Raw genomic sequence first — 21,508 nt, forward strand, 5'->3', positions numbered from 1 at the left:
AGGCAGCAGGCGGAGCTGCCTGGGGCCGGGCGGGGGGTGAGTCTTGGCTGGGCTAGGAACGTTTTAAATTTAGACCGAGGAGGGGAGTGACGCCCCTTCCCCCCAAGAGGACTGAGGCTCTGCCCTGGCCCCTGTGCGCACATCACTCCTGTGCCGCGCCGTGTCTCTGAGAAGCGATCAAATCTTTTATTCGCCTGGCTGGCGGAGTCACATCTGGCTGCAAACGGGGCTGCAGGGTCGGGGGGTCCCGACGCGCCGTCTCACTGGTGTCAGCGGTGGGATAGACCGCACCCGTGGATGGCGCTTCCAGCAGCGAGTGACGGGGGCAGGAGAGGGAAGGGGCTTGCAAGAGCCAGGCGCTGGAGGCGGGGAGAAGCGATTCCTGGGAGCCGTGGGGCGCTGCAACATGGGCCAGTGAGTCCGCCCCGGGGAGCGGCGGGGAGATGAAGGCAGACATTGTCGGGCTGTGCAGGGAGAGGGGACTGCCCGAGACGGGGGCAAGCTGCCTTGAGGCGCCGGCCCATTGTAGAGGAGCCTTTCGAGAAGGCAGCAATAGATCTCGTGGGCCCTTCAGCCGGACGGGGAAGAAATACGTCCTGGTAGCGGTGGATTTCGCGACCCACCACCCCAGGCCGTGGCTCTGCCCCCTATCGAGGCGGACACGGTGGCAGACCGTGGACTTCCCCCAGGAGTCCTCACGGACCAAGGGTCCAACTTCATGTCGGCCCTGCTCCGGTGCTTGTGGGAGAAGTGCAGGGTCCAGCACCCCTGGGCCTCGGCGTATCACCCCCAGACCAATGGGCTGGTGGGGAGGTTCAATGGGACTCGGAAGCAGATGCTATGGACCTTTATGCACCAGCACCCGCAGGACTGGGACAAGTCCCTACCCACCTGCTGTTCGCATACAGGGAGGTGCCCCAGGAGTCCACGGGGTTCTCGCCGTTCGAGCTGATGTCCTGGAGGAGGAGGAGGAGGGGCCCCCTGGGCTTGCGGAGAGACGAGTGGGAGGGGGAGGTCTCCCCGGAGGGTGAGCCGGTCGTGGAATACGTCCTGGTTTTCCGGGAAAGACTCGCTGAGCTCATGGGCCTGGCAGAGAGAACCTGAGCAGGGCCCAGGGGAAGCGGAAGGTCCGGTACGACCACAATGCACGGCCCGCGCCTACGCTACCGGGGACCAGGTGACGGTTCTAATCCCCGTGCGGAAGAACAAGCTGCAGGCGGCCTGGGAGGGCCCCTGCAAGGTCGTTAAGCAGCTGAGCGAGGTGAACTGACGTGTCGGCTGGACAAAGCCCTGGCCGGGTTGGCTGAGTTGGGGTTCCGGCCGCGCGGCTGGCGGGTGAGTCACGTGAACATGATGAAGCCGTACTGGGGCCGGGAGCACTCGGTGCTGGCCCTGGGCGGAGCAGGGGGAGGATCCCCTGGTGGGGCTGTTCTCTGGGGGTCTGTCTACACTACCCTCCTAATCCGAACTAGGAGGGTAATGTAGGCATACCGCACTTGCAAATGAAGCCCGGGATTTGAATTTCCCGGGCTTCATTTGCATGAAGCCGGCCGGCGCCATTTTTAAATGCCGGCAGTTCGAAGCCCGTGCCGCGCGGCTACACGCGGCACGGAGTAGCTAGTTCGGATTAGGAGGGTAGTGTAGACAGACCCTGGGGCAGAGACAGACTCTTCGCTGGAGTCAATTTCCCTCTCGGCCCAGCTCACCCCGCCCAGCAGGCCGAGATCCGGGAGGTGCCAAGCTCCCGCCAGCAGCTGTTCTCTGACAGGCCTGGTCTCACCCACCTGGCTGCCCACCGGGTAGAGACGGGCACCCCCCCCCCGGTGCGTGGATCCCCGTTCAGCGTCAAGGGGAAGACAGCCCAGGACCTGCAGAGAGAGGTCTGGGACATGCCATCCCATCTGGCAGGGCAGGAGGTTGGGGGGGTCTCACCTCTACACTTGAACGGGTCGGGGGCCCTGGAGGGTGGGAGCTGGGGGCGAAGGGGGCCAGGATGCAGGGTGTGGAGCCCGGCATGAGAACGCTTTGCTGGAGCGGTTTGGAGGGACACAGCCGCGGGCAGGGGGCTGGGTTTGGTTCGGGGATGGCTCAAGGCAGCGCCCAACGCCGTCCTGGGGGAGCCGGCTGGGGGGATCCTGATGCAACCAGCCGTGGCAGCAGTGCGGAGACCCGCAGGGGGGTCGTAGGAATCGCTCAGCTGGGTGCAGGGTCACGAGCAGAGACAACCCCCCCCCCGCTCCTGGCACCGCATCCTGCTCTCTGGGTCCCACAGCTCAGTGCGGCTCTTTCCTGGGAATCGCTGCTCCCTCTTCCCTGAGCTCCTGGAGCTGGCTGGCTGTCCCTCCGGCTGGCCCATCTTCCATGCCACTGAGCAGGGGTGGTTCCTTAACCTGCTCACAGCTGGTAGGTAGCACCCTCACTGGCTGCCCCATTGCACCCTGGGACGGTCGCTGTCTCTCACACACGTCCCCCTTGTGCCCCCAGGGAAGCTGGTGGTGCCCGTCTTCGAGTGGAGCTGCACGACCCCGCCCTGCGCCATGTCCCCCTGTGACGGACCAGGCCGGTCTGGGCACAGCTGAAGGCGTCCGCTCAGGGCAAGTTGCTCAAATTCAGGGCTCCGTACAGCCCCAGACTGGAGACCTTCCCAAACAGGCCACAAGCCAGTCACACCGAGCGCTTCAGCTGCCACCTGGCCAGCCAGAAGCCTCCCGAGCAAAAACCCTCGGACTCCCCAGCTCTCTCTGTGCCCCAAACAGCCCCGGGCCTAACGCACAGGTGAGGGGCTCTAGACCCCAATCTCACCTCCCCCGAACGGGTTCTCCTGGTCCCAAGAAACCAGCCACAGGTCGATTTACACTCTGGATCTCACCCACAAGATCCCGCTGCGCCGATCCTTTCGCATCTACCATCTAACGGTTTATTATTAAAAGAGAGAACTCTCCCAGTCCTCGACGCAGGCTCTAGCGGAGAAGTTACAGCTGCTGGCTTAACTCTCTGGTGCACATCCTAGGCCAGGATGGGTCCACAGTTTTTTCCAGCTCTTCGATCCCTGCGCTGCCGCCTCTGGGATGAAGGGCTGAGCCGAGCCCCAAGATGGAGGCAGTCCCATGGCATCTTTATACCCCCCCACCACCACTTCTACCAGGCTGGAGACAGTCCCAGGGTCAGGGCCAGGTGTGTCTTTGGCCTCCAGAGGTCCGTTGTTCCTTGGAGCTTAGCGTGCCCATGGGCAGTGGCGGGTATAGGGCAGGACGAGCGGGGCAGCGGCCCCGGGCCCTGTGCTCCAAGAAGCCCCGCGCATGCACCGTGTCAAAGGGGGGGGTCACGAAATTGTGCTACCTGGGCCCCGCAAAATCCTCATCTGCCGCTGTCCATGGGCTGAGCATCCTCGTCTATTGCCCAGCCACAGAGAGGTTTCCGGGATTGACACAGAATACAGAGTCGTAATTCCACACCCGGATACTGGACACGTATCTGGACAGCACATACGGAGCCAGGAGAAGGAAAGCTTTCGTTGGACACCTCACACGGCCCCTTTGTATCAATCTTTGGGGCAACCACCCCCCCATGGGTACAACAGTGATCGAGCTGCTCCCCTCAAAATCCAGTAACTTGACACCCCCAGCCACCACTTCGGCTCCAGAATCCTCTGCAACAGGCCGGGGGCCCTGGCACAGGCCGCCCATGGCCCCAAAGAGTTCCCCCAACCAAGTCCCCACCAGAGTGCCCGGCTACGACCCCCTGCCATGGACCACAGCCAGGAAAGACCATAAACACCCTGGGCTCATCTCTAGTACCGCGGCTCCACACTCCGAGACGGCCGACTCCGGCACAGAGCTGCCCGGCCCCGAGACGGCCGACTCCGGCACAGAGCTGCCCGGCCCCGAGACGGCCGACTCCGGCACAGAGCTGCCCGGCCCCGAGACGGCCGACTCCGGCACAGAGCTGCCCGGCCCCAAGACGGCCGACTCCGGCACAGAGCTGCCCGACCCCGAGACGGCCGACTCCGGCACAAAGCTGCCCGGCCCCGAGACGGCCGACTCCGGCACAGAGCTGCCCGGCCCCGAGACGGCCGACTCCGGCACAAAGCTGCCCGGCCCCGAGACGGCCGACTCCGGCACAGAGCTGCCCGGCCCCGAGACGGCCGACTCCGGCACAGAGCTGCCCGGCCCCGAGACGGCCGACTCCGGCACAGAGCTGCCCGGCCCCGAGACGGCCGACTCCGGCACAGAGCTGCCCGGCCCCGAGACGGCCGACTCCGGCACAGAGCTGCCCGGCCCCGAGATGGCCGACTCCGGCACAGAGCTGCCCGACCCTGAGACGGCCGACTCCGGCACAGAGCTGCCCGGCCCCGAGACGGCCGACTCCGGCACAGAGATGCCCGGCCCCGAGACGGCCGACTCCGGCACAGAGCTGCCCGGCCCCGAGACGGCCGACTCCGGCACAGAGCTGCCCGACCCCGAGACGGCCGACTCCGGCACAGAGCTGCCCGACCCCGAGACGGCCGACTCCGGCACAGAGATGCCCGACCCCGAGACGGCCGACTCCGGCACAGAGATGCCCGGCCCCGAGACGGCCGACTCCGGCACAGAGATGCCCGACCCCGAGACGGCCGACTCCGGCACAGAGATGCCCGGCCCCGAGACGGCCGACTCCGGCACAGAGATGCCCGACCCCGAGACGGCCGACTCCGGCACAGAGATGCCCGGCCCCGAGACGGCCGACTTCCACTACAAGGAGCCCGGGCACAAGGGGGACACGCTCTGCAGCACACGCCCCCGCCCCACCGAGCCCGGCAAGAAAAACAGCCACCCTAGATACACCGTCCCCCAACCGTACACCCACAAGAACCCCAATCCCGGGCCCCACGAATCCCAGGTGCCAGGCCTACACATCTGCCCCCTGCTGGTGGTGCTGGGAACAGTGCCCCCCTCACAGCCCGAGGGGGGCAGGCAGCCAGGACCCCTGGGTTCCATCCCCAGCTCTCAGTGACTTCCCCCCCCCCTTGCATGCCTCAGTTTCTCCCCTTGAAAGCCCTCGTTTCCCTGCTTTGCTGCTGCCGGTTTCAGTCCCTATTAGCCACTGCGGCCCCCAGCCCTGCGGCCCCCACCCCCATCCTCGCTCTTTAATAAAGTCTCTTACCCACAAAGCTTTGCTCTGCCCAGCCGGGCGCTCTCCTTGCCCCAAGACCGCTGGCCTCTTCTGCTGCCCAATGGGGGGGGACAGGCCAGGCCCCACCCTGGCAGGATGGGCCCCCCTCATCCCATCCCAGTCTGGGCTGGGTAACCCCTGCCCCACCCCAGAGGTGGCTGCATCACAGCCCCGGCAAGAGCTCCCTGCATAACCCGGCCCCAGGGCGGTTGGTTTCCCACATGCTGCCCCCACAGCAGGTTCGGGGAGCCAGGCGGCCCCACCCCCCTGCCGAGCACAGCCGAGACCCCGCTCTGCACCCCACACGCCCACCACCAGCCAGCCTCCCTGAGCTACTGCCGGCCTGGGGGTGGCGCTGCCCTGCCTCCTGGCATCAGGTTGCCAGATATGAAGTACCAGGCGGGAGTTAATGTGACCCACAATCAAGAGGGGGCTGGCTCAGGAGAGGAGTGGGGGCTAGTGGTTAGAGAGGCTGGGAGCCAGGACTCCTGGGGTCTCTCCCTGGCTTGGGGAGGGCAGTGGGAGCTAGTGGTTAGAGGGGGGCTGGGTGCCAGGACTCGGGGGTCTCTCCCTGGCTCAGGAGGGCAGTGGGGGCTAGTGGTTAGAGGGGGGCTGGGTGCCAGGACTTGGGGGTCTCTCCCTGGCTCAGGAGGGCAGTGGGGGCTAGTGGTTAGAGGGGGGCTGGGTGCCAGGACTCGGAGGTCTCTCCCTGGCTCAGGAGGGCAGTGGGGGCTAGTGGTTAGAGGGGGGCTGGGTGCCAGGACTTGGGGGTCTCTCCCTGGCTCAGGAGGGCAGTGGGAGCTAGTGGTTAGAGGGGGGCTGGGTGCCAGGACTTGGGGGTCTCTCCCTGGCTCAGGAGGGCAGTGGGGGCTAGTGGTTAGAGGGGGGCTGGGTGCCAGGACTTGGGGGTCTCTCCCTGGCTCTGGGCGGGGTGGAATTTCAAGTAGCAGCATGCGCAGTTCTGAACTGTTTCCTCTCCCACTCAAGGGCTGTGGGGGGCGGGGGCGGCTCATCCCTCTTTGACAACCCCCCCCCCCCCGCCAGATTGTTCCTCCTGGCCAGGGCTAGGCCGGGGGAGCGGCTGTTCCTCCATGGGGCAGAGCAGGACCCGGCCCCACTGCTGCTGGGGGGCTGCCCCAGACCCAGCCTGGGGGTTCCTCTCCGCCCCCCCCTCTGGTTCCCAGGCAGCCGAGTCGGGCCCGTGGGCACTGGGGCTGCAGCAACCAGAGCCCCTGTCGGGCACCTCTGGGTGGGGCCCCCAGCCTGCCCCCCTGTCTCCTGGCATCTCCAGCCTCGGCCCCGGGCCCGCCGGCTGCCATCCACACCAGGCTGGGAGCCTGGCCTTTGCAGGGGCCAGGACTCCTGGGTTCTCTCCTGGGCTGCGAGAGAGCAGTGGGGCCTAGGGGTTACAGCGGGGGGGGAGGTCTGACCACACGGACACCCGGGTTCTCTCCTGGCCCACTTGCCCATGCCGTGCTTGCGTGCAGGGTCCCAGCAGGGCAGACGTGTGAGGCTCTGAGCCCCCCAACCCCCCCGCCAGAGACAGCGCATGGTGTCCGCATGTACCCGGCTGCCTCAGCCCAGGGGGCATTCTGTGTGGCTGTCACCAGCTGCCCTGCCCCAGAGGTGGCTGCATCTCAGCGCCGGGCAGGCAGAGCCCAGGGGGCGTTCTGTGTGGCTGTGGCCAGCTGCTTCGCCCCAGAGATGGCTGCATCTCAGCGCCGGGCAGGCAGAGCCCAGGGGGCATTCTGTGTGGCTGTCGCCAGCTGCCCTGCCCCAGAGGTGGCTGCATCTCAGCGCCAGGCAGGCAGAGCCCAGGGGGCGTTCTGTGTCGCTGTCACCAGCTGCCCTGCCCCAGAGGTGGCTGCATCTCAGCGCCGGGCAGGCAGAGCCCAGGGGGTGTTCTGTGTCGCTGTCACCAGCTGCCCTGACCCAGAGGTGGCTGCATCTCAGCACCAGGTGAACCATCCCCGAGTTGTTTGCTGCCCAGACGCTGGCTCCTGCTTTGTGCCTGTAGCCGTGCCCCCTCCCTCGGCTGGGTCTCCGTGGGGCTGCATCCCTGTGTGACGCCAAGGGGCTGAGGAGCAGGGGTCCTGCATTCCCAGGGTGCCCACCCCAGCTCCAGCACCTCGGCCAGCCCTGCCCCCCCATCCCCTCTTTTCTCCGCTGGGCGCCAGGCGTGTGGTCATGGGCAGGCGGGAAGCCGGGGAAGCCTGTGGGGCCGATGGGGCAGCTGGATTCTCGCACCCGGGCCAGAGGGGACGGATCTGGGCTTTTCACTCAGCCCCTGCAACCTGTGCTTGTGTTTCCATAGCAACCCACGGCCCCCATGCCCAGCAGGGTGGGGTTGGGGGGCTGGAGGGGGCGACCCCGCCCTGCTCTGGAGCGATGATACGAACGAGCCAGGGCGCGTGTCTCAGCTTTATGGGGTTGGCCACACAGCAGGGGGGGCGGCATCGTGGGAACTGGGGGGCCTGCCTGGCCCGGGGGGGGGACACAAGGGGCCTGCAATGGCTTCCGGATCATAGAGGGACCCTACAGAGAGCCCAGGGTGGGGCAGGGTCCTTGGGGGAGTTTCCCCCCCCTTGATCCGGGGCTGCCCTCTCAGCCCCCCAGGGCCAGGGTCCCCAGCAGCAGCAGCAGCACCAGGGTGGGTGGGGGCGGGCGGGGGCCGGAGCTCTCCTTGGGCTCCTCCCCGCGGTTGCAGAGGGGGTGGAAGCAGCAGGTCGTCTGGATCTTCAGGCTCCGCCAGGAATTCATGCTGATCAGGGACCCACAGCTCTTGTACCCGCAGGAGCGGACGTAGACGGGCACCTTCAAGTCCCCTAGAGCGCGGAGACAGGGGTCAGGGGGCGGCCAGACCCGCCCGGCCCGGGCACAGCCGCCTCCCGGCACCGTGTGTGCGCCCGCCGGCCAGCCTGCCCCTCTGGCGCCATCTGGCCAGCCCGCCCCTCTGGCGCCCTCCAGCCCTCTGGCGCCCTCCAGCCGGCCCGCCCCTCGGACACCCTCCCGCCAGCCCGCCCCTCGGAGACCCTCCCTCTGTCCGTCCATCCAGCCGGCCCGCCCCTCAGACACCCTCCGGCCAGCCCGCCCCTCCGACACCTTCCGGCCAGCCCGCCCCTCCGACACCCTCCAGTCAGCCCGCCCCTCGGGCACCCTCCGGCCAGCCCGCCCCTCGGGCACCCTCCGGCCAGCCCGCCCCTCGGACACCTTCCGGCCAGCCCGCCCCTCCGACACCCTCCCTCTGTCCGTCCATCCAGTCAGCCCGCTCCTCAGACACCCTCCCTCTGTCCGTCCATCCAGCCAGCCCGCCCCTCAGACACCCTCCGGCCAGCCCGCCCCTCGGGCACCCTCCGGCCAGCCCGCCCCTCAGACACCCTCCCTCTGTCCGTCTATCCATCCAGCCCACCCCTCGGACCTTCCCTCTGTCCGTCTGTCCATCCAGTCCATCCCTTGGACCCCCTCACTCTGTCCACCCATCCAGCCCACCCCACAGACCCCCTCCCTCCGTCCACCCATCCCGCCAGACTCAGACACACACCTTCATCCATCCCTGTTCACACCCCTCCAGCTGCCTGTCCGTCCAACCCCACCCACACCCCTCTACTCATCTGTCCATCCCTGTGTACACCGTTCCACCCATCCCTCCGTCCGTCCGTCCCTCCATCCAGCCATCCCCACATACACCCCTCCAGCCACCCTGCCACCCACACTGATTCAGTCCCTACCCCCCAAACCCCCCTCTCCCCTAGACACCCCTTGCCAGCCATCTGGCCCACCTCATCCCTACGCCCCCCCCCCCCCCTTCCGCCCTCCCCGGGCCTAGGCCAGGATGCAGAAAACCAAAGGATCCTCGAAGGCCAAACAACCCAATTTTGGATGTTTCTGAAATCGTCGGTTCCGCCCTGGCTTTCTCATTTCACACCCCGCAACAATGAGTCCCCTCGCGGACACACACCCCCCCCCCCCCCCCCCGCCACATAACAGCGGGCCAGGGCTCTCAGCTGTGCGGCCTAGCAGTCAGCGCTTGCTGCGTGAACGTTCGGGGCTTCCCCGTCTGTGAGTCACCTGCGAGGCATGTGCCAAGCCGCAGTCGGCTGCCCGGGGGGGTCCCGCACAGTTGGCGGTGTCGGCAGGAGGCCAGAGGAGCCAGGGCCCCACCACAGTCTGGGGGCAGGGGTAGCTCAGTGGTTTGAGCATTGGCCTAAACCCAGGGTTGTGAGTTCAATCCTTGAGGAAGGAATTTGGGGTAAAACTCTGTCAGGGATGGTGCTTGGTCCTGCTGGGAGGGTAGGGGACCGGACTCGACCTCCCAAGGTCTCTTCCCGTCCTCGGAAACAGGCGATCTCCATTCACTGCAGAAATGTAATGCACGTGCTGCTGCGTTTGGGGGTGCGAGTTCATTCTGCCCAGTCCTGCCAATGCCTGAGCCAGGGACGGATCCCCGTCAGGGGGTGGCACCTTGCCCAGAGCGACGGCCCCGGGAGGCTGGGAAGAGCCAAGCACAGAATGGTCCCTGGGAATCTCCATTGCAATGGGTGATTTTGTCCGGCCAGTTTAGATCCATCCACCCTGGCCTAGACCCAGCTACTGCGACGCCTCTCGCTCCCGCCAGCCCCTCCCCAGGGCCAGGGATGCTGCCCCCCAGGTCCCCACCTGTGAGCCAGCCAGCGCCCCCTCGAGGGGAAAGGCCCCTGCCCCACCGAGCCAGCCCTCGCCGTGGGGTGCCCCATCCCCGGATCCCACTGCACTGGGACGACGGGGTCCGGCCGCCCCGCCCGGCGGTTCCCGAGGGCCCCTCCTACCCATGGTGACGTTGGCCGTCCCGTTGAAGCAGCCTGGGGAGTCGTAGCAGCGGGTCTGCTGGGTGCGGCTCGGGGAGCAGCTCTCCGGCGTGGTCCCCATGCAGCTGTAGCAGAGGAGGCTGGTGGAGCTGTTGGTGGGGGAGGGCGCTGCGGGCAGGGGGGGAAGTGGTGAGGAACCAGCCCCCCTTGACTTGGATGCAGGGGAGACAACGGGGGGGAGGGGGGCTCAGGATCAGAGCTGAGACCCAGAGACTCAGTTCACACTGAGCCCCCCCGAATAACAGAGGCCCCGAGCCTCATTCGCTGCCCCCCCGAGGGGGTGGTTGTACCTGTGGGGAAGGCCGGCAGGTTGCTGTTGTTCTGGTACAGGTTGTTACAGAGGCTGGTGTTGCAGAACCGGGCGTGGCTGTAGCTGGGGAGATTCCCGGTGGTGTTGCTGATGATCTCAGAGGTCTGTGTCATGTAGCAGCCCTTCTTCATTACCACCACCATCCTCTGGACACCTGCGGAGAGCGACCCTGAGGCAGGGAGTTCCACAGGCCCTCGCTGGCTCACGCCCACCAGCCCAGCCACCCTGATAACCGCCCTGCACTCACCCCCCACGGGCCCAGGCATTCAGACACTTCACCTCCGGCCCCTCCCACTCACACCCACCCTGAGACCCCACCCCCCCACCTCTGGATCAGAGCCACAGGCCCCGAATCGGTGGCCCAGGAGGCCCCCCAGGCCTGTCGCTCAGGAAGCAGCGCGGTCTCAGAGGACCCCAATCTCCGGGCACCATGACGGTACGTCTACACCACAGCGTTAATTCGAATTAACTTAATTCTAAATAGTTCATTCGAATTAACGCATCTGCACACAGAACCGAGTTCGGAAGCAGAGCCGCCAGGGCATCAGGTTAGGACTTAGTGTGTGGGGCTGCTGCCTCAGGCTAGCCGAGGGCTGCGCTTACAGGGACCCGACCCCCACCCCGCACAGACAGTTCTCAGGGGGTCTGTCTACACTACAAAGTTAATTCGAACTAACTCACAACCTCATTCCACGAGGACTAAGCCTAGTTCCAATTAACTAGTTTGAATTAAGGGCTGTGTGGCCACTTCATTCGAACTAGTGGGAGGCTAGCCCTCCCCAGCCTGCCCTGGTGGCTACTCTGGGCACCACCAGGGAAACTCTTCTGCCCCCCTCCCGGCCCCGGAGCCCTTAAAGGGGCATGGGCTGGCTACGGTGCTTGTGCCAGTTGCGAGCCTGCCAGCGCCCAGCCAGCAGACCCTGCACCTGGCACAGCATGAGCCAGCCACCCGCTGCCACCCAGCCCTCTGCCTCTTCCCAGGTCCAGGCTGGTGGTTCCCAGGAGCCTGCCCAGGGCCGCAAGAGGCAGGCACCCACCTGGTCTAGTGCGGAGATCAGGGACCTCATCCAGGTTTGGGGGGAGCCTCCAACGTCCACGACCTTGTTTGGACACAGACTGGCTAACCTTGTGAGGAGGGCTTTAAACTAGGTTTGTTGGGGGCAGGTGAGCAAAGCCCACAGGTAAGTGCTGCATGTGCGGGACTGGGAGATGGGTTGGAAATGGGGGGGACTACGGCCTATAATGGCAAGGAGAAAGGAGGGTCAGGGCACAACAGGGAGGCAAGATCAAATCAGTATCTTAGATGCCTATATACAAATGCGAGAAGTATGGGTAATAAGCAGGAAGAACTGGAATTGCTAACCAATAAATACAACTTTGATATCATTGGTATTACAGAAACCTGGTGGGATGGGACGCATGATTGGAATGTTGGTATGGAAGGGTACGGCTTGCTCAGGAAGGACAGACAGGGAAAAAAGGGAGGAGGGGTTGCCTTGTATATTAAAAATGTACACACTTGGACTGAAATGGAGATGAACGTAGGAGATAGCTGTGTAGAGAGTCTCTGGGTTAAGCTAAAAGGGGTAAAAAACGAGGGTGATATCATGCTAGGAGTCTACTACAGGCCACCTAGCCAGGTGGAAGAGCTGGATGAGGCCTTTTTTAAACAATTAACAAAACTATCCAAAGCCCAAGATTTGGTGGTGATGGGGGACTTCAACTATCCAGACATATGTTGGGAAACTAACACAGCGGGGCACAGGCTATCCAATAAGTTTCTGGACTGCATTGGAGACAACTTTCTGTTTCAGAAGGTTGAAAAAGCTACCAGAGGAGAAGCTGTTCTGGATTTGGTTTTAACAAATAGGGAGGAACTAGTTGAGAACTTGAAAGTGGAAGACAGTATAGGGGACAGTGATCACGAAATAATAGAGTTCATGATCTTAAGGAAAGGTAGAAGGGAGACCAGCACAATTGAGGTAATGGATTTCAGGAAGGCAGATTTTGATAAGCTCAGAGAACTTGTAGGTAAGGTCCCATGGGAAGCAAGACTGAAGGGAAAAACAACTGAGGAGAGTTGGAAGTATTTCAAAGGGTCGTTGTTAAGGGCCCAAAAGCAAACAATTCCGCTGTGTAGGAAAGATAGAAAATATGGCAAAAGACCAGCTTGGCTTAACAAGGAGATCTTGCATGATCTCAAAATAAAAAAGGAGTCCTATAAAAAATGGAAACTAGGACAACTAACAAAGGATGAATATAGGCAAGCAACACGGGAATGCAGGGGCACGATTAGAAAGGCAAAGGCACAAAATGAGATCAAACTAGCTACAGGCATAAAGGGAAACAAGAAGACTTTTTATAAATACATTAAAAGCAAGAGGAAGACCAAGGACAGGGTAGGCCCACTGCTTAGCGAGGAGGGAGAAGCAGTAACAGGAAACTTGGAAATGGTGGAGATGCTCAATGACTTCTTTGTTTCGGTCTTCACCGAGAAGTCTGGAGGTGTGCCTAACGTAGTGAATACAAGCAGAGAGAGGGTAAGTTTAGAAGATAGGATACACAAAGAACAAGTTAAAAATCACTTAGGAAAGTTAGATGTCAGCAAGTCACCAGGTCCTGATGAAATGCATCCCAGGATACTCAAGGAGCTGATAGAGGAGGTATCTGAGCCTTTAGCTATGATCTTTGAAAAATCATGGCAGACAGGGGAGATTCCAGAAGACTGGAAAAGGGCAAATATTGTGCCCATCTATAAAAAGGGGAATAAGAACAACCCAGGAAACTACAGACCGGTCAGTTTAACGTCTGTCCCAGGGAAGATAATGGAGCAGGTAATTAAGGAAATCATATGCAAACACTTGGAAGGTAATAAAGTGATAGGGAATAGCCAGCATGGGTTTGTGAAGAACAAGTCATGCCAAACTAATCTGATAGCTTTCTTTGATAAGATAACGAGCCTTGTGGATAAGGGAGAAGCGGTGGATGTCATATACCTAGACTTTAGTAAGGCATTTGATACGGTCTCGCATGAGATTCTTATTGATAAACTAGGCAAATATAACTTAGATAGGGCCACGATAAGGTGGGTGCATAATTGGCTGGATAACCGTAGTCAGAGAGTTGTTGTTAACGGATCTAAATCCTGCTGGAAAGGGATAACAAGTGGAGTTCCTCAAGGGTCTGTTTTGGGACCCGTATTGTTCAATATCTTCATCAATGATGTAGATATTGGGATAGAGAGTACGCTTATTAAGTTTGCAGATGATACCAAACTGGGTGGGGTTGCGACTTCTTTGGAGGATAGGGACATAATTCAAAACGACCTTAGCAAGTTAGAGAAATGGTCAGAGGTAAACAGGATGAGGTTTAATAAAGAGAAATGCAAAGTGCTCCACTTAGGAAGGAACAATCAGTTCCATACATACAAGATGGGAAGCGACTGTCTAGGAAGGAGCATGGCGGAAAGGGATCTAGGGGTCATAGTGGACCACAAGTTGAATATGAGTCAACAGTGTGATGCTGTTGCCAAAAAAGCAAATATGATTCTAGGTTGTATCAACAGGTGTGTTGTAAGCAAAACTCGTGAAGTCATTCTGCCGCTCTACTCTGCACTAGTTAGGCCTCAGCTGGAGTACTGTGTCCAGTTCTGGGCACCACATTTCAAGAAAGATGTGGAGAAATTGGAAAGGGTACAGAGAAGAGCGACAAGAATGATTAAAGGTCTAGAGAACATGACCTATGAAGCCAGGCTTCATGAACTGGGCTTGTTTAGTTTGGAAAAAAGAAGATTAAGGGGGGACATGAGAGCGGTTTTCAAATATCTAAAAGGGTGTCACAAGGAGGAAGGAGAAAATTTGTTCCTCTTGGTTTCTGAGGACAGGACAAGGAGTAATGGGCTTAAAGTGCAGCAGGGGAGGTTTAGATTGGACATTAGGAAAAAATTCCTAACTGTCAGGGTGGTCAAATATTGGAATAAATTGCCAAGGGAGGTGGTGGAATCTCCCTCTCTGGAGATATTTAAGAACAGGTTAGATAGACATCTGTCAGGGATGGTGTAGACGGAGCTTGGTCCTGCCTTGAGGGCGGGGGGCTGGACTCGATGACCTCTCGAGGTCCCTTCCAGTCCTATTATTCTGTGATTCTATGATTCTATGACCTCCGCACTAGGCACAGGAAGGCGGCCGTCTAGGGCAGGATAGCTGCCAGCCTGGCCACCAAAGGCCACATGCGAACCCAGGAGCAGGTTTGCGTGAAAATCAAGATGGTCCAGTGAGACCCCCCGACCCTGAGCCCTGAGCTTAGAACATAAGAACGGCCGTACTGGGTCAGACCAAAGGTCCATCTAGCCCAGGAGCCTGTCTGCCGACAGCGGCCAACACTAGGGACAATGACCAAGCCATTTGTCTCCTGCCATCCATCTCCAGCCTTCCACAAACAGAGGCCAGGGACACCGTTCCTACCCACTGGCTAATAGCACTCCATGGACCCAACCTTCATGAATTTATCTAACTTCTCTTTAAACTCTGTTATAGTCCTAGCCTTCACAGCCTCCTGTGGCAAGGAGTTCCACAGGTTGACTATGCGCTGTGTGAAGAAATTTCTGTTATTAGTTTGAAGCCTGCTACCCATTCATTTCATTTGGTGTCCTCTAGTCCTCATATTATGGGAACTAATGAAGAACTTTTCTTTATGCACCCTCTCTACACCACTCATGATTTTATAGACCTCTATCATATCCCCCCTCAGTCTCCTCTTTTCCAAACTGAAAAATCCCAGTCACTTTAGCCTCTCCTCATATGGGACCCGTTCCAAACCCCTAATCATTGTAGTTGCCCTTTTCGGAACCCTTTCCAAGGCCAAAATATCTTTTCTGGGGTGAGGAGCCCACATCTGTACACAGTACTGAAGATGTGGGCGTACCATAATTTTATACTTCCCCTCCTCCTTCTTCCCCTGGCTTCCCCCTTCCAGCTCCCTCCTCCCAGTTTTCCCCCTCCCCTCTCCCACCCTCTCTCTTCCCCTCTCCCACCTCCTTTCCCCAGTCTCCCCAGAGGTTAATCCCCCCCACCAGTTTTGTTCAATAAAGAGAGTTTCTATTTTGAACAGACATGTCCTTTATTTTTTACATCAGGAAAGGGGGGTAGGGAGGGGTAAGTGGAAGGAGGGGCGGGAGGAATGGGGCACGAGCCCCCGATGGGGAGGACTGGGGAGGCTCTGCGGGCTCCTTGGAGTGGAATCTCTCCTGCAGGGCCTCCTGGATCCTGACAGCTCCCCGATTGACACCCCCAGATGGCAGCCTGCAGCAAGTGCAGCCGGGCTGATGGCCGAGTGCTGTGATGTACCGAGTGTGGGCACTCAGGGCACTCCAAGACAGCACTGCTTTGCTGTCCCTCATCGAGATAGACAAGCAAGCAGGGAACCCTGAGAACTGTCTGTCCGGGGTGGGGGTCGGGACCCTTTAAGCGCAGCCCTCGGCTAGCCTGAGGCAGCAGCTCCACGCTCTAAGTCCTAACCTGATGCCCTGCCGGCACTGCTTCCAGCCAGCCTTAACCCCGGTTCAGGGTCCACTCAGTGTGGACATGCTAGTTCGAAGGAGCAAAACGCTAATTCGAATTAGTTTTTAAGTCTAGATGCGCTAGTTCGCATTAGCTTAGTTTGAATTAACTAACTCGAATTAGTGCTGTAGTGTCGACATACCCAGGATCCCTGCTTGCTTGTCTACCTCGCTGGGGGACAGCAAAGCAGTCCTGACTTGGAGTGCCCTGAATGCCCCCACTCGGCACATCACAGCACTCGGCCAGCAGCCCGGCTGCACTTGCCGCAGGCTGCCATCCAGGGGGTATATCGGGGGGCTGTCAGGATCCAGGAGGCCCTGCAGGAGAGTGTCCTCCCCACTGGAGGCTCGTGCCCCATTCCTCCCTCACCTCCTTCCACCTACCCCTCCTAGCCCCCCCTCCTGATGTCAAATGAGGAGTATATTCAAAAATAGAAACTGGGTTTATTGAACAAAATGGGGGGATGGACCTCTGGGGAGACTGGGAAAAGGAGGCAGGAGAGGGGAAGAGGCTGGCTCCTGTTTTGGGGCCACTGGGTCCAGGGCCCCGGTGGCCACTGCTGGCTCTGTGCTGGCGGGCTTGGCCAGGGTCTGCCCCTTCAATGGCTGCGGGGCTGGGGGAGAAGAGAGGAAGTTTTCCTGGTTGTGCCCAGAGTGGCCACTACGGCTCCCTGGGAAGGCTGGAGGCCCCTGTTTCGAATCCAGTGTCTACACAGCTCGTCATTCCAAATAGCTATTTCCAACTTGGCGTTACTCCGCGCAGAACGAGGTCTCCCACATTCGAAATAAGCGCCCCGCTATTTCCAGTTAACGGTTTGCACGTACAGTCGCTAGTGAACCTACAGGCGGCCGCTATTTCCAATTAACGGTTTGCACGTACAGACACTAGTGAACGTACAGACGGCCACTATTTCCAATTAACGGTTTGCACGTACAGACGCTAGTGAACGTACAGACGGCCACTATTTCCAATTAACGGTTTGCACGTACAGACGCTAGTGAACCTACAGACGGCCGCTATTTCCAATTAATGGTTTGCACGTACAGACGCTAGTGAACGTACAGACGGCCGCTATTTCCAATTAACGGTTTGCACGTACAGACGCTAGTGAACCTACAGACGGCCGCTATTTCCAGTTAACGGTTTGCACGTACAGACGCTAGTGAACGTACAGGCGGCCGCTATTTCCAGTTAACGGTTTGCACGTACAGTCGCTAGTGAACCTACAGACGGCCGCTATTTCCAATTAACGGTTTGCACGTACAGACGCTAGTGAACCTACAGACGGCCGCTATTTCCAATTAACGGTTTGCACATACACACGCTAGTGAACGTACAGGCGGCCGCTATTTCCAATTAACGGTTTGCATGTACAGACGCTAGTGAACGTACAGGCGGCCGCTATTTCCAACGAACAGCGCGGCGTAGACATACCCTCACTGACGCTCAGCGCGGTCACCCACTCGGCACAGACGTTCTGCGCTGGCCCGCACGTCACCAGGGGCACCTGGCCCAGGGAGATTTCATTCGTGAAGGAGCCCGTGTAGCTGTAGCACTGCAGCCCGACGGCCACTGGGAGAGAGGAGATGGGAGAGGAGGGCACAGAGCCCGAGAGTCATTCCCCCCCCCAGCTCTAACCACTAGACCCCTCTCCATTGCCAGAACCTGGGAGAGAGGAGATGGGAGAAGAGGGCACAGAGCCCAGGAGTCGTGTCCCTCCCGCCCTCCACTCTAACCACTAGCCCAGCCCCTCTCCGCTCTAACCACTAGCCCCCACTCCCCTGCCGGAGCCAGGGAGAGTACCCACAAGTCTTGGTCCATACACCCCACCTCTGCTCTAACCACTAGCCCTCATTCCCATCCCAGAGCCAAGGAGAGAACCCAGGGGTCCTGGCTCTAAGCCCCCCCCCCTCTAACCACTAGGCTCCCCTCCCCTTCCCAAGTGAGTACCTTGGAGCAGCAGGGCTGAGAGCAGGCAGCACAGTGCCCCCTTCAGGACCTGCCTGGAGTCAGGAGGGAGCATTTTCTTGCAGGCTCCGGTGTGCTGCAGAGCGAGGGGCAACACTGGCTCAGGCATCTGAGAGGTGACCAAGGACCCAGAGGCCTCCTGCCCTTACCCACTATGGCCCACTGCCCTCCCCCTGCTGGGGTACAGCCCAGAGTCCTGGCTCCTAGCCCCTTCCCCCGACACTATCCCACGCAGCACGTCCCCTCTGTGACAGCAGTGCCCGCTGGGGGGGTCCGGTCCAGGGGGGGTCCCTGCGATCTGAGTCCCGCTGAGGTGGCTTGGGGGTTGGTAAGTAACTATTAACCGATATCCATTCCGCTGCGCACCGTTACCCTGCGGAACTCACTGCTACTGGAGCTGGCTGAGGACCCGCTTGGGCAGCAGAGTCTGTCGTACCCAGGGGAAAATCCAGAGCTCCTGGGGGTAACCCCCGTGCTCCAGGCTGGGAGCTAAACGCCCCCCCACCCGGGTCAGGAAGGAGCACAGCTCCCGGGGGCAGCTCATTCCACCCCGGCCCGCTCGCCCCTTCCTCTGCAGCCCAGCGGGAGCCCCTGCTGGAACCCAGACCCCAGGCTAGACGGGCTCCTGCTCTGTTCTGGGGAGCCCCGGGCCTTCATTGCCCCATCTCCCCTCTGGGAGACAGTCCAGAGCTGCCGCACACAAACCGGGACAGAACCCACCATCCTGGCTCCCAGCCTGCGGCTCTAACCACTAGTGACCACTCTCCTTGTCCCCCCTGGTGCTGAATTGATACCTCCTGCCCCACCCAGTGCTCGGCAGGAGGAGACAGGGGCAGGGGCTGCGGCCCCAGAGTCGGGAAAGCGACAGGGTCGAGTGGGAACTGCCCCAGACACACTGACCCGGGGAAGGGCGGGTGTGGTCCCTGGGCTACCCGGGTGCGCAGGGAGGGAGAGGGAGGGAGGCGGGAGGCCCCCAGGACTGCGGTAGAGCACAGTGGAGCTGGAGGGGGGGCGGCAGCCAGGGCGGGGACCAGGGGTCTCTAGAGGCTGGAAAGTCCCAGGCAAAGGTCCAGCCCGGAGGGGATTAGCTCCGGGATCTGCCAGGCTCCCCAGCTGAGTTCCCAGCCCAAGCCCCCTAAGCCAGGAGGTGTGGGGCGCCCCACAGAGCCCTGCAGCCCACGCAGGCCTCCACCAGCCCTGGGGGGAGCAGAGGAGCCTGGGGGAGCCTGTCCCTGGGGCATCGCCTGGCATTTCCTGCACCCTCCTCCCTGTACCCCTCTGCTCAGGGGAGGACGGAGCCGGGGGGTCTGGGCCGGCAGGAGCAGCGGGTACCTGGGTGGGGCTCGGGGATCTCTGGCGCCCAAGGCTCCTCCGCGATCAGCTGCGATCCCTCTGCCCCAGGCCAGGAACCCCGTGACTGGCAGGATCTTACCCAGTAACACCCATTCTCCCGCCCCGCACAGCCCTGGACCCTGGACACGTCTCCTGCCACTCCCTGGGAGGCTGGGGCGTGGTTGCATTACGTGTGTTTGTGTGTGTGTCTGCCTGTCTGTGTCCCTCATTCCCCCCGTCACCCGTCCCCCCGGAGCTCTCTCTGGGGAAATGTGTCCGTGTGTCTCTCCTCCTGGGACCAGTTGACCACAGACTTTGGGACCAGGGTCAGGAGAAGGCAGGAGGCAGAGCTGCTTGGGGTGGGGCCCACTTGCTTGGATGGGAAGTGACCCTTCCTCCCAGGGGCCCAAAAGCTCTGCCCTGGCTCCTGTGCCGCGCCGTGTCTCTGAGAAGCAGTGAAACCTTCTACTCAGCTGGCCGGCGGAGTCACATCTGGCTGCGGACGGGGAGGGTCGGGGGTTCCGGCGCGCCGTCACACTGGTGTCAGCGGTGGGATAGACCGCACCCGTGGATGGCGCTTCCAGCAGCGAGTGAGGGGGGCAGGAGAGGGAAGGGGCTTGCAAGAGCCAGGCGCTGGAGGCGGGGAGAAGCGATTCCTGGGAGCCGTGGGTCGCTGAAGCATCAGCCGGTGAGTCTGCCCCGGGCAGCGGCAGGGAGATGGACGACCCCCGGCTCCTGAAGGCAGACATTGTCAGGCTGTGCAGGGAGAGGGGGGTGGAGAAACTGACCAAGGTGCAGGTAGTTACCGGGCTGGAAGAGAATGGCCATTGCAGGGGCCTGGATCCTGTCCGCATGGGGAGCAGCCAGACACCCCCAGGGAGCGTCTCAGGCTCTCAGACCGGAGGGAGGGCTGGAGTCTGCCAGACAGACTCAGTGACCACCAGGCCGCACTCTGCCAGCCGCGGTTCATCCCGGGCGGGCCCTCCCTCAGCGGAGCTGCGACGGCCGGAGATCGAGCTGTGGCTAAAGGTATTGGAGGACTGTAGGGAGCAGGGGCAGCATGAGCGGGCCATGGCAGAGGGGAGAAGCCGAGAGGCCCCATTGTGACAGACCGGGCCAGGTCTGGGCACAGCTGAGCGTGTCCGCTCAGGGCAAATTGCTCAAATTGGGGCTCCTTACGACCCCTGACTGGAGGCCCTTCTTAAACAGGCCACAGACCAGCCACACAGTGTGTTTCAGCTGCCACCTGGCCAGCTAGAAGCCTCATAAGCAAGACCCCTCGGACTCTCCAGCTCTCTCTGTGCCTCAAAGAGCCCCAGGCCTAACGCACAGGTGAGCGGTTATAGACCCCAAACCCACCTACCCCGAACGGGTTCTCCTGGTCCCAAGAAACCAGCCACAGGTCGCTGGTCAATTTACACTCTGGATCTCACCCACAAGATCCCGCTGAGCCAATCCTTTTGAATCTACAATCGAAAGGTTTATTACTACAAGAAAGAAAAGCATGAGAGTGCGGCTGTTAAAGGATCATTGTGGAGCCACAGACGGAGAATTCTCCGGCATCCCTAGACAGTCCGTGTTTCTAACGCCACATACAGATAATAGACAATGACAGGAACAGCACATCCAGAACCAGTCGAAGGAAAGCTTCTCACATGGCCCCCTTTGTTCTAATCCAACATTAGAAACAACAGGACAGAACCGGACAAGGGTATGAAAACCAAATTTGCCTAAAATAAGTTTCCTCGTTGCAATATCTGTCGCAGCGACAACTATGTCCTGGCACTGTTCTACCGACCCAAGGGAACTTGGTAAAACCAGAGTTAATTGGATTTGCTTTTGTAGCATGCGCCCCATGTGTGTCCTGGGATCTTGCCCAGACCTAAGGAAAATGATACATTTATCCAGGCCAGCTCTGGCAACTGTCTGAAATCCCGTTAACAGTGCATCCATGTAGGCATTCTCATCCCACGTAGTGTAAGCATCTTTGCCCTTAGCCACAAAACCAAAGAGGTGGCGTGCCTCAGTTTCCCTTTTTGCACAGCACCTTATGGATGGAATCCTCTTTGTCCTACAAGAAGATCCAAGATCAATTATAGGAGTTAACCATGATAGATCAACATCACCAGGTCCTTTAATATACAGTCTGTCATCTGGTACGTTTCTTGACAGGTGCGCTGGTTTTTCCAAGCCGTACGCACACTGTCCATTTTTACAATGTCTGACGACCGCCCATGGGGTACAAAAGTTCACATGAGTAATAGGAACACTCCCACATCCAATCTATATTGACAGAACTTTCTTTCATGCTACAGCTTTGGCTCCATGCCAGGTAATTTTCATCT

General features: G+C 60.4%; 1 protein-coding gene across 1 annotated transcript; it reads right to left on the reverse strand.

Annotated features, from left to right (window-relative positions):
- Nucleotides 1-7,607: 7,607 nt before the first annotated feature.
- Nucleotides 7,608-19,139, reverse strand: LOC142819684 (ly6/PLAUR domain-containing protein 5-like). Its single transcript, XM_075908228.2, has 5 exons — nt 17,814-19,139; nt 17,298-17,435; nt 10,286-10,459; nt 9,957-10,103; nt 7,608-7,976 (listed from the first exon to the last, which is right to left on the reverse strand). The coding sequence occupies exons 1-5, from the start codon at nt 17,938-17,940 to the stop codon at nt 7,756-7,758; spliced, it is 807 nt and encodes a 268-aa protein (XP_075764343.2). The 5' UTR covers nt 17,941-19,139; the 3' UTR covers nt 7,608-7,755.
- Between the last annotated feature and the right edge of the window lie 2,369 nt (nt 19,140-21,508).

This window comes from Pelodiscus sinensis, chromosome 22, assembly GCF_052426305.1.
Source record: "Pelodiscus sinensis isolate ZL-2025 chromosome 22, ASM5242630v1, whole genome shotgun sequence".
Taxonomy (NCBI): Eukaryota; Metazoa; Chordata; order Testudines; family Trionychidae; genus Pelodiscus; species Pelodiscus sinensis.

Coding starts and splice junctions, on each gene's coding strand:
- LOC142819684 (XM_075908228.2), bottom strand. CDS start 17,940: ATGCCTGAGCCAGTGTTGCCCCTCGCTCTGCAGCACACCGGAGCCTGC. Junction 17,436..17,813: donor CTCAGCCCTGCTGCTCCAAG/GTACTCACTTGG, acceptor CCTCTCTCCCAG/TGGCCGTCGGGCTGCAGTGC. Junction 7,977..9,956: donor GACGGCCAACGTCACCATGG/GTAGGAGGGGCC, acceptor TCCGCGCTCTAG/GGGACTTGAAGGTGCCCGTC.